General features: G+C 39.0%; 1 protein-coding gene across 1 annotated transcript in view; it reads right to left on the bottom strand.

Moving 5' to 3' along the window:
- LOC125233257 (solute carrier family 23 member 2) overlaps window positions 1-15,128 on the bottom strand; it is a 94,076-nt gene that overhangs the window by 16,514 nt on the left and 62,434 nt on the right. Inside the window, exon 7 of the mRNA XM_048139196.1 lies at window positions 63-183. Coding sequence (XP_047995153.1) covers window positions 63-183 — 121 coding nt within the window. The remainder of the gene's footprint in view (window positions 1-62; window positions 184-15,128) is intronic.

A 15,128-nucleotide genomic window follows, 5' to 3' on the forward strand; every position in this document is an offset into this window, starting at 1 on the left:
GCTCACGCCGCCCATACATTGCCGGAGCTCTTAGTAGGACGTACTGGGACAAATTGTCTTACCGGGAACAGCTTGAAAAGTGGGAACCACTGGACCGAGCAGCCGGTAGACCGTTTCCATGACAACGTGGGGACGCTCACGCCGCCCATACATTGCGAGAACACCGTCAGCAATGTGAACGTTCTGGAACAATAACTACTATTAGTTAATTACCGGCACTCTTATTCAAAATTTAATTTGTGTAAATCTTTCTGTGTGCTATATGTAGTCAATTTACAGTTTTTTTTGAGAATTCTTGTATTTTTTTTTTATTATTATATATTTGTACCTATTCTGACACGTTTAGAAATAGAAACTCCATCTGCCCTAAGTTATTTAACTTTTACAGTAAGTGGAGTTAAATGCGGCAAAAAAACCGTGTAGACAGTTACCTAAACTACCTTACCTTATAGACAGTCTCAACATTGACATTATGTCCTTCAACTTTCTGGGAGCATTTATGAACTAGATAGCTGTTTGGCAATCGGGAAAAAGATATGTCACCTATTCAAACCTTCACACATTCTCCGTGAACTGGGACCAGTCCACGGTGTTTAGCCGCCGCGTGAACTCCTATATGCCTGAAGAGGGGCCTCCGAATTGGCCCGAAACATGTCGCAGCAAATCAGCAATAGCGATATAATAACGTGAGTACAGTCGAGGTCAAAAATACATTTACAGTTGAGTGTTACAAAAATACCTTTACATTTAAATAATTTTACACACTGCTTGACAAAAATATGCTTCCAACACACATGACAGATTCATCTTTTCACTTATCGCACCAAAGTTCAGTTTACAATTTGTCTTCCATAGAAACATTGTCACAAATTGTGACATAATAGGTTTACATTGCATGTTACAGAATAAGATTTCCTGTGAATGTGCCGTAAATATGTTTACATTTGCAGTAACATTATAAATTTTACGTTCTTGCTTACTTTTCGTTTACTTACACCTATTGCTACATAAATATCTTTATAGATTTCATTGGGATTTGATTCTTAATTTGAATAATGACAATCACCGAAAACAGTACCATACTGTCAAATCACCTATCTCTTTCATTCGTCGTGTTTGGCCTAGTTATTATCCTCTCGATGAGTTATTGATAATTGTGCAAAAAAGTACAGTTTGCAATAAAAGCATGTACAGTCAGCGTCATAATCTTGGTAGCATTGAAGTAGCAGAGTTGGGCAAAAAGTAAACGACTAACGATTAACGATTAAAATAAGACGATTAATTAGTTTTAATCGATTGGAAAGGACGATTAATTAGTTGTAATCGAAGATCTTCGATTAACGTTAATCGCGAATAAATTAATCGTCGACTAATTTTGACGATTGATTTTATTAATCGACTAATTAGTCGAATAAAAAGTTATTATGTGTAATAATCGTGAAAATTTAAATCAGTGAATAAAAAGTTAATCGATTAATACCTATCTCTGATCCAGGCATAGCCTTTAATATTTCATATACTTACAGGATGTAAATCTAATACCGGCGATTAAACAAACCGCTTATGTTGACCATTTCAAGTAGCTACGGACCTGAATGGTTATTACGTAGACAGCGGCGACCGCGCGGTAGCGATACATAGTGAGGTCTCACCTCACTTTTACTACCACGAATTTAAATAACGATAGTGCTATCTCTGTCACTCTTTACTGTATGCGCCAAGTGCACATACCACGAGTATAGGTTTTCGGGGGTGCTGATTTCAAAATTAATCACCAATTTGGAATCTGATATTGCTGACTGTCACTTTGACACAAAAGTCGTCATGGGTGTTCGAAAGGGGGAAAAACCGAATAGTTAACTGATTTTAATCGCACTGTAATGTCGGAGAAATTTCAAAGATCCAGGATTTAATAATGCCACGCACAATTGTTAGCTATCTGACGTATGTGAGGTTCTTATTTCTTGTGACCTTGAATGTGAATACTATAACAAATAGTTTTTAATTCATGTCTTTTATATCCATATGAATGACAAATTTAAATAGATAACATACACGAAAGAAAAAACGACAGGGCCCACTGGTGGCCGAGCCGGGAATCGAACCCGGGTCTTCAGCTTACGCGGCTAACATCCTCACCACTAGACCACCCGCCCGCCGTGATACCCGACGAAATTTCTCTAGTGTATGTTATCTCTGATAAGGCTAGGCGCCTTTGACCAACTCTAAGGGCGAGCAATTAGTGCTTGCACCTCCTATACGAATCCTTTGCAGGATTACGATATAGCGAGAGAGATGGTGCTGCCATCTATACAACTAGGGAACAAAAATATTCAATAAAATAATTTGATTTGTTCCCTAGTTCCATATGAATGAGTTGAAAAAAAAAACACTATTCTGCATTGGAAACTAGTTTACAAAATAGTATATTTTTTCTTGATTAGAAAGCGGCCGAAGGGGCAATACCACATACACGTTAATTAAACCTATAAGAATAAGACCTCTTTAGGAGTCGATTATAAAGCCGATATTGATATTTATGACGATATGATGTCATTATTCAAATTATAAACAGACCAATCAAATCTGTAAAGATGTTTATGTAGCAATTGGTGTAAGTAAACGAAAAGTAAGCAAGAACGTAAAGTTTATAATGTTACTGCAAATGTAAACATATTTACGGCACATTCACAGGAAATCTTATTCTGTAACATGCAATGTAAACCTATTATGTCACAATTTGTGACAATGTTTCTATGGAAGACAGATTGTAAACTGAACTTTGGTGCGATAAGTGAAAAGATGAATCTGTCATGTGTGTTGGAAGCATATTTTTGTCATGCAGTGTGTAAAATTATTTAAATGTAAAGGTATTACAAAAATACCTTTACATTTAAATGTACTCTACACTACACTACACAACACTCAACTGTAAAGGTATTTTTGACCTCGACTGTACAACCGTAGATTCATTAATAGGCTACTTGACCCTTATTAATGTTTGTCTTATATTATTGCTTACTGTCCAATTAACCGAAAAAAAATATCACTATATTTTATTATAATATATAAACCGCAAAAAATATTTTTAAAGAATATTTTTACGTAATCAGGCAAAACAACATCAGCCATGTCATCTAATGATTTTCTGTGAATGAAGTCATTCAGTGCGAAAACAACACTTTCTGACACTTTAAGTACGAGGCATAAAGGTCATTATGTCAGTGATTGATTTGTCGTGAATTCTATGACGTTGTGATGTAGTATGTATTTACCTATGTCAGTAGTACGTAAGCACGCCTATATCGTGTACCTTGCCTAATATCAGACAGAATAAATCATATATTCATCGAAGCTGTTGTTTCTCTAATGCCATCCGTACATGACGACCCTGCCTTTTAAGGCAGCGGCCTCGTGTTCGCGAGTGCAAGGTTGTAATTAATAAAAAATGAAGGAGCTAAATTAAATAAAAATTAAACAATTTGTGGACTTAAGCGGCAGAAAAATCAGTGTTTTCTTAAAAACTGAACAATGTCTGTGGGACTATACTCCATTTGGGCGAGGTGGCAGTATTCTCGTTATAAGCTAATGTCACATGAATAATGCAGTACGACGTTACCTACTGTTAAAATGGGGTCCGGCACATCTAAACCACAAGTAGTAATCATCGCGCAGACGGCTTCAGGAGGAAACAACTACTTAATAATGAAACTAACAATTGGAGTTCATGGCTACCCTACTGGTTGTCGCGTTATTATTTTAGCTAGGGTAAAATAATACACGATCTACTACTTAACTAATTTAATTACTAAGAAAATTGGAATAACAGGTCGCAGAATCTAAATAATAATATACCTACGTTGAACAGTCTATAACTTAATCTATGTTTAGTACAAAGCACTTGGAATTCCGCAACAACGACACTTCCCTTGTAGGTATGTAGGTAGATGCGCGCGGCCAGATGTGGACTCGGCACTCGCAGGTAGCAACTGCGGCTCGAACCGGAGCGTTGATAAGCGCCGTGATGTTGTAGGCAGTTCACCCAATCGGTGTTTTCGCAAATGTCCAGATTCCGGATCCGCTGCTCTCAGTCGTCAACAGCCGGAACTGTGTTCCCAAAAGTGGGGAAATAACAATCAACACAAGGTTTACTTTCACCGTAACTGTTCTTTCACAATATCGGACAAGTGCGATATATAATAAAGACTATAACAAGGCCCGGAACTCAAAAGCAAAAAGCACAGACACCGCGAAAAAGCGACGCGGCCAGAGGTCTGTGTGACATCTTGCAGAATCACGGCCAAACGCGGGCGTAGGTCGTCGGGGGAATAGCGGTTCAACGGGTTAACCACCAATCATAAGCGGTTAACTGAGTTATTACCATATACGGAGAGCTAAGGCGGCCGTTATCGGTTGCTAAGTACTTCGGTTATAGATGCGCCCTGAGACAGTGCATTTAAGTATGTTATTACTTTGTTAATAACGCTACAGATTCCGCCCGCCTCTCCAGGATTTTAGTTACCTAAAAGTAAAATCCGGCTCTTTTACGTACACTACTGCTCATTAAAATACCACCTATTCCTATTTTGTCCATTTCAGATCCTTAATGTGCCAAAGTCCGAGGTCATTGCCACTTTTGTCTTGCAAGCGGTATATAAGTGGTGATCTTTTTTCTGTTATCTTGCATTCGACGAATTTGGGCGCTAACTTTTTACAGAAAAAACCATCCTTATCGCTTTGGTAAAAGGTCCGCTTCCAGACCGTATCGTTAACATCAAATTCAGCTCGTTTTCGCCGTGAATTGTATCTTGTTGTGTTTTTAGCGAAAGCGTCATAAAGGGATGTTTGTACTTCCTCGAAAACATTCGCAAGATAACCTACATTATCGCAATATATGTCCCTAGGCAGAAATATTATTTCATCGTCAAGGTTAGGATTGACATAATGAGAACCGCACGTAACTAATTCTCTTCCGTGAACAATGAAGGAGGGTGTATAGCGAGTTGTTTCGTTTGTGGAGTTGTTCATAGCGAACTGTATTTTTCTTAAATTGGTATCCCATGTTCTATGATCGTTATCAATAAAAGATGATATGCAAGTAACGATCGTTTTATTATACCTTTCTACGGTGTTAACTTGTGGACAGTATTTAGGCGTGAAAAATATATTTGGAATTTTATAATGTTCGAATAGTTTATTAAGACTTTTAGAAATGAACTGGCTACCATTGTCTAAAATGATAGTTTGTGGAATACCGTGTACTAGGAACCATTCATCCTCAAGGATCTTTATAACGGAAGCGGCTGTCGCTTTACGAAGTGGAAACATCATACAGTACTTGGAAAAACAACAAACAATTACAAAAAGAAACGTATTTTGTTTCCGGCTTTTTGGCAGAGGTCCGATAAAATCAATAGAGATCATCTGCATCGGCCTTGAACATTGTTTAGGTCGCCCCATTTCACCTAGAGTGGTATGATTAGGAGATTTTATAGCGAGGCAAGTTGAGCACTTGGAAATAAAGAAACAACATCCGCGTGCATATTGGGCCAGAAGTAGTTTAGAGCCAGTCGTAAGTACGTTTTGTGTATGCCTAAGTGACCGCCTGTAGGTTCACAGTGATAGTCATGGATGGCTTCTTCACGTAGTTCTTTTGGTACTACTTCTTTCCAGGCAAACTCGGATGTTAAGGGAAATCGATTCTTTGATAACCGAAACAAGGTATGGTTAATAACTTTGAAATTAGATAAGCAGCTGGGATTAGTAAGACAAGTGTTATATTTATTTTTGTACCAGCTATCTGTGGTCGAATTAAAGGAATTAGCGGTGGAAATGCTGTCAATTGGTGGTAATCTTGATAACGCGTCTGGGATAATGTTATCAGAACCCTTGCGATGTTTAATGATAAAATCAAAACATGACAGTCTTATGCACCAACGAGCCAATCTACCGGTTGGGTTATCAAGGGTTAGGAACCATTTTAGAGCTGAGTGGTCGGTGTAGACAGTAAAGGTCTTACCGTTGTCCAAGTAACAACGCCAGTGTTCTAACGCAGTTAAGACCGCAAGTGTCTCTTTCTCCGTTATACTATAATTTTTCTCAGCTGTTGACAAGGATCTGCTCATATAGGCAACTGGTTTTTCCTTGCCGTCTTGTGTTTGTGTTAACATGGCCCCTATCCCATAACTACTAGCATCTGCATGTACCTCAAATGCCAGCTGGAAATTGGGACAAGCCAAGACGGGAGCTGTTATTAAACATTTTTTTAGTCCCTTAAACGAGGCATCTGCTTCCGGCGACCAGTTAAAAGGCGGGGCATTTTTTTTATTGGAAGTAAGTTTATTCAAAGGACCTGCCAATGTGCTAAAATTGGGTACAAACCTGCGATACCACGACGCCGTTCCCAAAAATCGTTGTAAATCTTTTTTACAAGTCGGAACCGGAAAATTTTCAATCGCGGCCACCTTATCAGAGTCGGTTCGTAACCCCTGAGAGTCAACTACGTACCCAAGGTATTTAAGTTGGCTACGGAAGAATTGACACTTGTCGATATTTATTGTTAAATTTGCGAGTTTTAACTTGTCAAGAACGCGGTTCAATAGCGATATATGTTCTTCAAAGCTATTGCTGACCAAAATAATATCATCAAGATAGGCAAATACTTTCAAATCAAATTCGGGCCCAAACATCATATCTACTAGGCGTTGTTGCGTAGCTGGGGCGTTGGTTAATCCAAACGCGGTAGTTTTAAAACGAAACGTACCCCTGCCAGGGACAAAAAACGAAGTCTTATCTCTATCTTTTTCAACGATAGGAATCTGCCAAAAAGCTTTTGAGAGATCGATACTGGAGAGATACTTTGCATCTCGGAGGTTATCTAAAATCTCTGACATATATGGCAGGTTGTATGCGTCCTTTTTAGTAACCGAATTTAGCTTTCTACTATCGAGGCAAAAACGAGGCTCACCATTCTTCTTCCTAACAATCAGCACTGGGGATTGCCACGCACTTTCAGAAGGCTCGATGACATCAAGGGCTAACATTTCATTTACCTGCTCTGATAGAATGCGCTGTTTTTCAGGGGACATGCGATAGTATCGTTTCCTGATGGGTGAAGCGTCACCTGTGTCGATGTGGTGTGATATCAGAGAAGTTCGACCCAGCCCCTTTACGCTTGTGGACTGTTGTTTAAACAGATCAATAGTGTGTTGGGCCTTCGCACGCTGCGTGTTATCCATGATTTCTAGACCCGTGATATGTGTAGAACAATTGCTTTCATTCAGCAAAACTCCCGAGGCATTAGAGGTCTGAGATATGTCAATAGTGCCAATTACATTGGGACATAACTCAAATTTCCTCCAAAAGTCTAGTCCTAAAATTAGCGGGTTTTTAACCGATGGGACAACGTAAGCGGTTAACACATGCACTTTATTGTTGAACTCGATAGGTAGTAACATATAGCCGATGCACTCTAAGGTGTGACTGCCTGTGGTGTGTGTGTGCTGTTTTGCTTACAATACAGCATTATATAGTTTTGCTACTGGTGTTTTACTGTTCATTCAGAAACCCGATACACTCCATATGAACTTGTCTTTGGCCGACGATGCAATATACCGAGTAATCTTTGTGATTCATTAATAGAATAGAATAGAATAGAATAGAATAGAAATCGTTTATTCGTGGTAAATTACAATAGGTATTAAAAATACAAACATTTAATTATTAGAACATAATATAAAAATTATCGTTATTAGATCCTATGTATAACTTCAATGACTATTCCTTTGAATTAAAATACCGATTACAAAAATCTCAATATGACGCAAAATGTAATTTAATTCAAGGGAAAACATTAAGAAAAGCACAGTACGACCACAAGGTTAACCCTGTAACTTATAAACCCGGCGATATGATTTTGATTAAAAATGAAGCGCTTATAGTAAAATAAGTAACACTACACGACCGACAGCGTTTTCGGTGGCCAAAATTAAAAACAAATTACTCACAGTTTTGAATTAAAAATACGTAGTCATCGTACACATTAAATACCCAAAATCATTAAATATTGGTTTCTTATGTCAAATATTACAGAAGACAATCATTTATTGTGCCAAATTAGATATGAGTCTAGTAGCCTATTATTTGAATATGTCTCACGAAAGTTTAACGTGTATAATATCTTCACACCCATTTTAAATGCCGGCAAGGCATTTCCAACCCTTCTGGCGTTTCACATGCCCATAGGCAGCAGTGATCACTTACGATAGTAAGCGACCTGTCGGATCGTTAGCCTCTTATCGCATCAAAAATACAGTAGGTATGTATAAGTATATGTGAAGGATTTGTGATCGACAACATGATTTCGTCAGTTTTGTAACCATCTTTTACTAAACAGTATGTAAAGTAAAGCAGTGATTATAGGCTAGTTTCCTATACCTAAAATAAAATATTTTATGCAGTGCACGAAATAAAGTACCACATAATTAGAAGAAATATATGGACAGTAGTTATGTTTAAACATAAGTTCTATTTAATAAGTCATAAAGAAAGATATAAAGTCAATTAATTGACTGTGACGTCACTCCTCAGTATTTCATAGTAATTCCATATTAGCAAATCGTTTTGACAGTTCTTAAAAAGATGCTGATTTGACTAGTAGGAAACTAGCCTATTCTGTACAATATATTATACATGTAGTGAATGTTCAGTAGAAATGCTGGATAAAACCAGGCCGCTAAAGAAAGGCGCCGAATGAGAATGCGTCTGATTGACCTTGATGGGAAGTAGACTGAGAACTCCGCAGCAAACCATACCGCTGCAACCATTGTAGTGCCTTTATTATTCACATCTACTAGCGGGAGATAAATACAGCTTGGCTTAGTATTTATTATAACCACAAAATTAAAATTTTGAAATAATCCCCAACCGCGACATAGTAGACCGATTTTCATGAAACATGGCTAAGAACACTCCCGACTAACTCAGCTTTAAAACTAATCGGTTCATCCGTTCGGGAGCTACGATGCCACAGACAGACACACAGACAGACAGACAGACAAACAAACAGACAAACAGACAGACAGACGCGTCAAACTTATAACACCCCGTCGTTTTTGCGTCGGGGGTTAAAGAGGCGTGTCATTGCGATAAAAATTAACCTCCTCAGTCTTCGTGTATTACAAATTTTCGTACATATTCCAAAATCTATTTAGAGTCCATTAAAAAGGGTTCTAAATTCAAAAACAAAACAATTGCTTCCGGCACTCAGGAGGATAAGTACCAACATGTTTCAATGTTGGGCAGATGGCACAGACAATCCTCTCATGCGCGAGAGGGCTCGAGTCATAGTCCCCATACTATCCCAATGCCGATTCCTTTACATACCTACACTTTATCTCAACTATTTTTTTTTCGTATAATACAGCCTGGCAAAAAGCGCTGGTAGCCTAGCGGTAAGTGCGACTTTCGTTCCGGAGGTCGCGGGTTCGAACCCCGGCACGCACCAATGAGTTTTTCGGAATATGTGCGAAATGTCATTTGATATTTGCCAGTCGCTTTTCGGTGAAGGAAAACATCGTGAGGAAACCGGACTAATTCCAATAAGGTCTAGTTTACCCTTCGGGTTGGAAGGTCAGATGGCAGTCGCTTTCGTAAAAACTAGTACCTACGCCAAATCTTGGGATTAGTTGTCAAAGCGGACCCCAGGCTCCCGTGAGCCGTGGCAAAAATGCCGGGATAACGCAAAGAGGATCCTGATGACAGCCTGCCAAAAGAGTGGAAATTAAAAGTGACAACATATCGTAATGTCGATGTCGTCCCGATTTCTAACACATATTGATTTGAAAAGGACGTCACTATACAATATAACCCTACTGTTAAACTTTTAAGTAGCTCAGTATTTTCGATTTCACATTGAAATGAAAAATTGTGCAAAACCACTACAAACTACACACCTATGTATAAGTAAGGGTTGCCTTTGTATTCTCGAAACCCTCTAATCTCTAATGGAACTAAACATTATGAAGGGATCATGCTGCCCTATTTACCAGTATACCTACTCGCCAGTTTCATCCTAGTACGTATTATATCCTAGTAATTATATTAAAAAATACACGCAATAGGCTAGACGAAAAATTAAAATTTTGAAAAAACCCCCGACCGCGACATAGTGGACCGATTTTCATGAAACATGGTTAAAACACTCCCGACTAACTCAGCTTTCAGACAAAAAAAACTAAATCTAAATCGGTTCATGCGTTCGGGAGCTACGATGCCACAGACAGACACACACACAGACAGATAGACAAACATACAAACAGAGAGACAGACAGACAGACACGTCAAACTTAATAACTCCCCGTCGTTTTTGCGTCGGGGGTTCAAAATAATACACACTCGTTTCGATTAGGCTTGTGTCGTTCACGAACTATGAACTGTTAGGAATAAAATTAAAATTTTGAAAAAACCCCCGGCCGCGACATAGTTGACCGATTTTAATGATACATGGCTAAGAACACTCCCGACTAACTCAGCTTTCAGACAAAAAAAAACTAAATCAAAATCGGTTCATCCGTTCGGGAGCTACGATGCCACAGACAGACACACACACAGACAGACAAACAGACAGACAGACAGACAGACAGACAGACAAACAGACAGACGGACGGACAGACAGACAGACAGACAGACACGTCAAACTTATAACACCCCTTCGTTTTTGCGTCGGGGGTTAAAAATCCCATCAATGACCAAAATGAACTGAATCTTTCCGTGCTCTGTGAATCGGTCTTTGCTCATTGTTCAAAGGATCGGCGAGCGCGAGCAGTTTGGATCGAGAACGAGTGTGTGACTGCGCTGACCGAGAGCGAGCTATTTAGCAGAGCAACACAAAAACGTCAAGTTTTCATATTAAGCTTCGGTTACTTACAACCTTTCGGCCCGGAATTGTTATTATCTGTGGACTATTCGTATCAACACAACACAACACAAGCCTTCTTGAGCTTACCGTGGGCCTCAGTCAATCTGTGTAAGAATGTCCTATAATATTTATTATTTATTATTATTTATTTTGACACTAGTCGGTCCCATTCGTTCTAATTTTTCCGACCGTAGTGGTCGCTGGTCTGACTGAAGGACTGAACTGAATGAGCAAAGACCTAAAAGAGCGAACTAGTTCATGGGAGCGATTGAACGAGATCGGAGCGCTCCGATCAACGAACGAAACGGCACAAGCCTAGTTTCGATATAAAATAAATTAGATAGAAACTTTATGTCCATGGGGTCCCAGCGCGATCAAGCGTTTGGTTGAGGTACTCGTAACTGCTGACCGAAGAGCTGGCGACTACCTCGCACAACGTATCAGCGTTGCAAAAACACACTAATAACATAACATTAAATTGAAAACGTGTGCAGATATTTTTTAACATACTGATTACTGATTACAGCAATAAACATACTGATTACTGATTACTGAACATACTTAACTTACATAGAGTCCAAAGGATAGTTCCGAAAAATCGACGTTCATAAAAAACTGGTTTACCGTAGATTGCTTCGTGAATTGTTTCCAATGGATATTGGCCTCAGGGAATTTAGTTAATAGGATTTTTAGTATACAACGAAACTACGCTGTAACAGCAATTTTAGTAATGAAAATTTTACAGGATATTTTTTCTCGAAAAGCAATATTTTTCCGCGAGTTATACATAGCACGTCGCCGAGCGATGAACTATAACGTCACTATTTTGAAAAAATCTCGTATCTCACACTGCTCCTCAAAGACAAAACGTAGTAAGTCTATATGCATTCCATACATACTTAATACATTTTTCTCTTCATTTACAGAAGAAGATACAAGTTTTTTTCAAAGTAGTGCCGATATGTATATAAATCGCTTGTTCTCTCTACATAGGGAGCGACTATCTTTTCTTTTGTCCGTTTCTATCGCCGATATACTCTGTCAAACAAGTCTGTCAGTAAATAAGAACAAAGAAAACTATAGGTATCCTTTTCTCTAGCACCCTAAAGAAAAGGATGCAAATAGTTTTCTTTGTTCTTATTTACTGACAGACTTGTTTGACAGATTACAAGTACAGTGTAGCTCTCCGCAGTCATCGCATCGCATCGCATACTGGCTTATGGTGGGACCAGTGTCTAACCCCAAATTCCAATAACCTAAAATAACAATATTACAAAATTGACAGCTGCACATTTTTACTCCTGGCCTCTTTCATATTTGATCGATGTTGCTACAAAAGGCGCTATTTAATAAGAAAATTGCGTGACTTACGTCAGCGTGCGTAGCCGAATGCACAAACGCTCACGAAACGCTCACGAAACGAAACGCTAGTAGATATCTATCTCTATTGCGTATTGCGTATTGGCGCGACAGAGCCAGGGTGCGTAGCCGAATGGCACTAACGCTCACGAAACGCTCACGAAACGAAACGCTAGTAGATATCTATCTCTATCGCTCGTGCGTATTGGCGCGACAGAGCCGGACTAACTGGCGCGGCGTTTCGTTTTCGTTTGGCGTCGGAGAAATGCCATTCGGCTACGCACGCAGACTACCTTTCGCGGCGTTTCGTTTTCGTTTCGCGTCGGAGATATGGCATTCGGCTACGGGGCCAGTTCCTTTAGCAAAAGCGTCAAGACGGATGACCGTCCCATGTCTTTCAACACATCACCACCATTATACACATCTAGTCCTTAAGTTAAGTGTGTAAGGACTAAAATAACTTGGATTAGTGTCTCTTTGGAATGGCATTCCGTAGTTTCCCGATCCATCTTATCCGACTGCGGTGAAGAAGGTTGTTTACGAAAAGGAATGGTTTTAAAAGATAATAACTGTCGTGAACTGAGGACAAGGAATAGTTTCTTGTTATATGTACAAGGGGGCAAAGTTGTATTTTAACACACGAGAAGTAAATAGTTATTTGTTTTACAACGGTTATTTGTTTTACTTTGCCACCGAGTGAAACACAAAATTTTTCACCACAACAACACGAACAAAATACTGACTATAAAACTTAAAATAAATCAAATCCGTCAATTTATTCAATATTTATAGGTAAAATCTAGCAGCCAGATTAAGACATCGAGTTAAAATTTGTATGAAATTACTTTGCCCCCTTGTGGATAAAATGCCATTTTGCTATCTGTTTTCGAATAGCAAAGTAAGCCTTTAACAGTTGGTGTGGTGAAAATACATTTGCGCCCGAGTGTAACACAAAGATTTTCCCCTCACTACAGCGAGGAAACTACAACGCAAAAAATGCGTCTATCACTGCTTTTAGTAGTTCCACAGGTGGTAAATCATCTTTATTACTAGATTCACCTACTTTTATCAATTTTAAAGCAGTTATTTTGACTTTATTCAAGGCCAAATTACTTTACCCACTAGTGGATAAAATGCGTTTTTACCCGCAGGTATTAAACGACAAAACACGTGTTTCCGAGCTAGTTAGGGGAAAATATTTTATTTGTTTTGAACGAAAATGGCCGTCTTCAAAAATTATAGCTTCCATTTAAACGAGTTTAAAAATAGTGATATCTTCGAAGTAAGTCGCTTACTGGTGATTTGGGTGATTTTTCACTGTAATGCACCGCTGCGAATGTATGTCTATAATTTACGAAAATTTTGGATTTATTTGCATGAGCAAAAAATCTACTGCACTCTTCACGTCTGCACGTACTATTCATAAACTCACTACAGTTAATAAGCTACTAATAAAATAATCGTTTAATTTAATTTAATTTAATTTATTTATTAAATCAGGTAACAAAAGACCCATTTGGTTAACATTAAAATCACATACACAAACACTTTTAAAAGTAAAAATCACAGACACAAACACAAAATGAAATAAAATAAACACAAAATAAATATTACATTATTAAATATATACATGTAGACTGCTCCAGTGTCTAGCTATCAGGGAGTCTAGACTGCCAGCAATTACACTCAGAATGCCGTTGTTACTCCCACGCACTCGCTGCATGATGGAGGCGACACGCTTCCGAATAATGGCATGGAAGCCATCTACTCGCACTCCCGCAAACATGCCTGAAGCGCTGCAGTGCCTGGGCAGTCCCAACAACATCCTGAGCGTATTGTTATATTGCATTCCCTTTTCGAGGTATTGGTACGAGAGCAAGGGACAAAGGATTTTTATAAACTTGTCAACTTTAGCAAGCGTTTGACACGCACGCCTCACACCCGCTCCGCTGTACGCCAAAATGAGCAAGCAGTCAGGCCTAACACCACAGAATATATAATAGTACAAGTACAGAAGGCTCACTCCTTTGATGTTCACAAAACAAAATGCTGCCTTTCTAAATTCTTACCTACATTAACAAACGGACCGTACGCGAGCAGCCAACATTGAATTTTATTGCGCCGCGCGAAGCTTGTCACCACTGAATGGGCCGCGAACTCGCGGTCGCCGGCATGTACTCGATTAGCACATTTCATCCTGTTTTCAATTCCTTGTAATAAATGTTGGCGTCATATTCTTTCTACGAAAGTTGTTTATAGCAATGAACAATGTCATCGAAATTGCAATTTCTTATGTGACTCATTCTGATTCAACTTAGTCTAGATTTATTGTAACTTGCCTGCCTCTGACTCACAGAATGACCTTTTAAACTGCAGCTTTGGCCACTTTCCAAAATAATGTTCGTATGGATATTAATACTTACAACTTTTTTGTCCAGAATACGTACTACCTGGCCTTAGCGTCTATTTCAAACGATTTATGGTGCAATTTCCGAGAGACATCGCTTTTGATGACTAAAGAGACCTATTATGCGAGAGCGACATATTTTGCCACATAGCTGACAGGGGAAGCTTGCAACCGATTGCGACGTTTCGCTTTGGTGCCTTCTTTCCCTTTTGTCAGCAAGTGCCGCAAACCAGATCTCATCGACGAACTTGTGACCATCTCCAACGCACTTTCGCCACTCCGTCCGCTTCTCCACAAGCTTCTCCCAGTTTTGGTAGTCGAAAGGAATACCAGAATACGTAGGCATATATAATTCCACTAAAAGTTGTTTTGACTCCGTGATAGTCCTTTTACCAGATATTTATTTACCGAATCATCATTCTCCTTGCGTTATCTCGGCATTTT

This window comes from Leguminivora glycinivorella, chromosome 14 (genome assembly GCF_023078275.1).
Source record: "Leguminivora glycinivorella isolate SPB_JAAS2020 chromosome 14, LegGlyc_1.1, whole genome shotgun sequence".
Taxonomy (NCBI): Eukaryota; Metazoa; Arthropoda; class Insecta; order Lepidoptera; family Tortricidae; genus Leguminivora; species Leguminivora glycinivorella.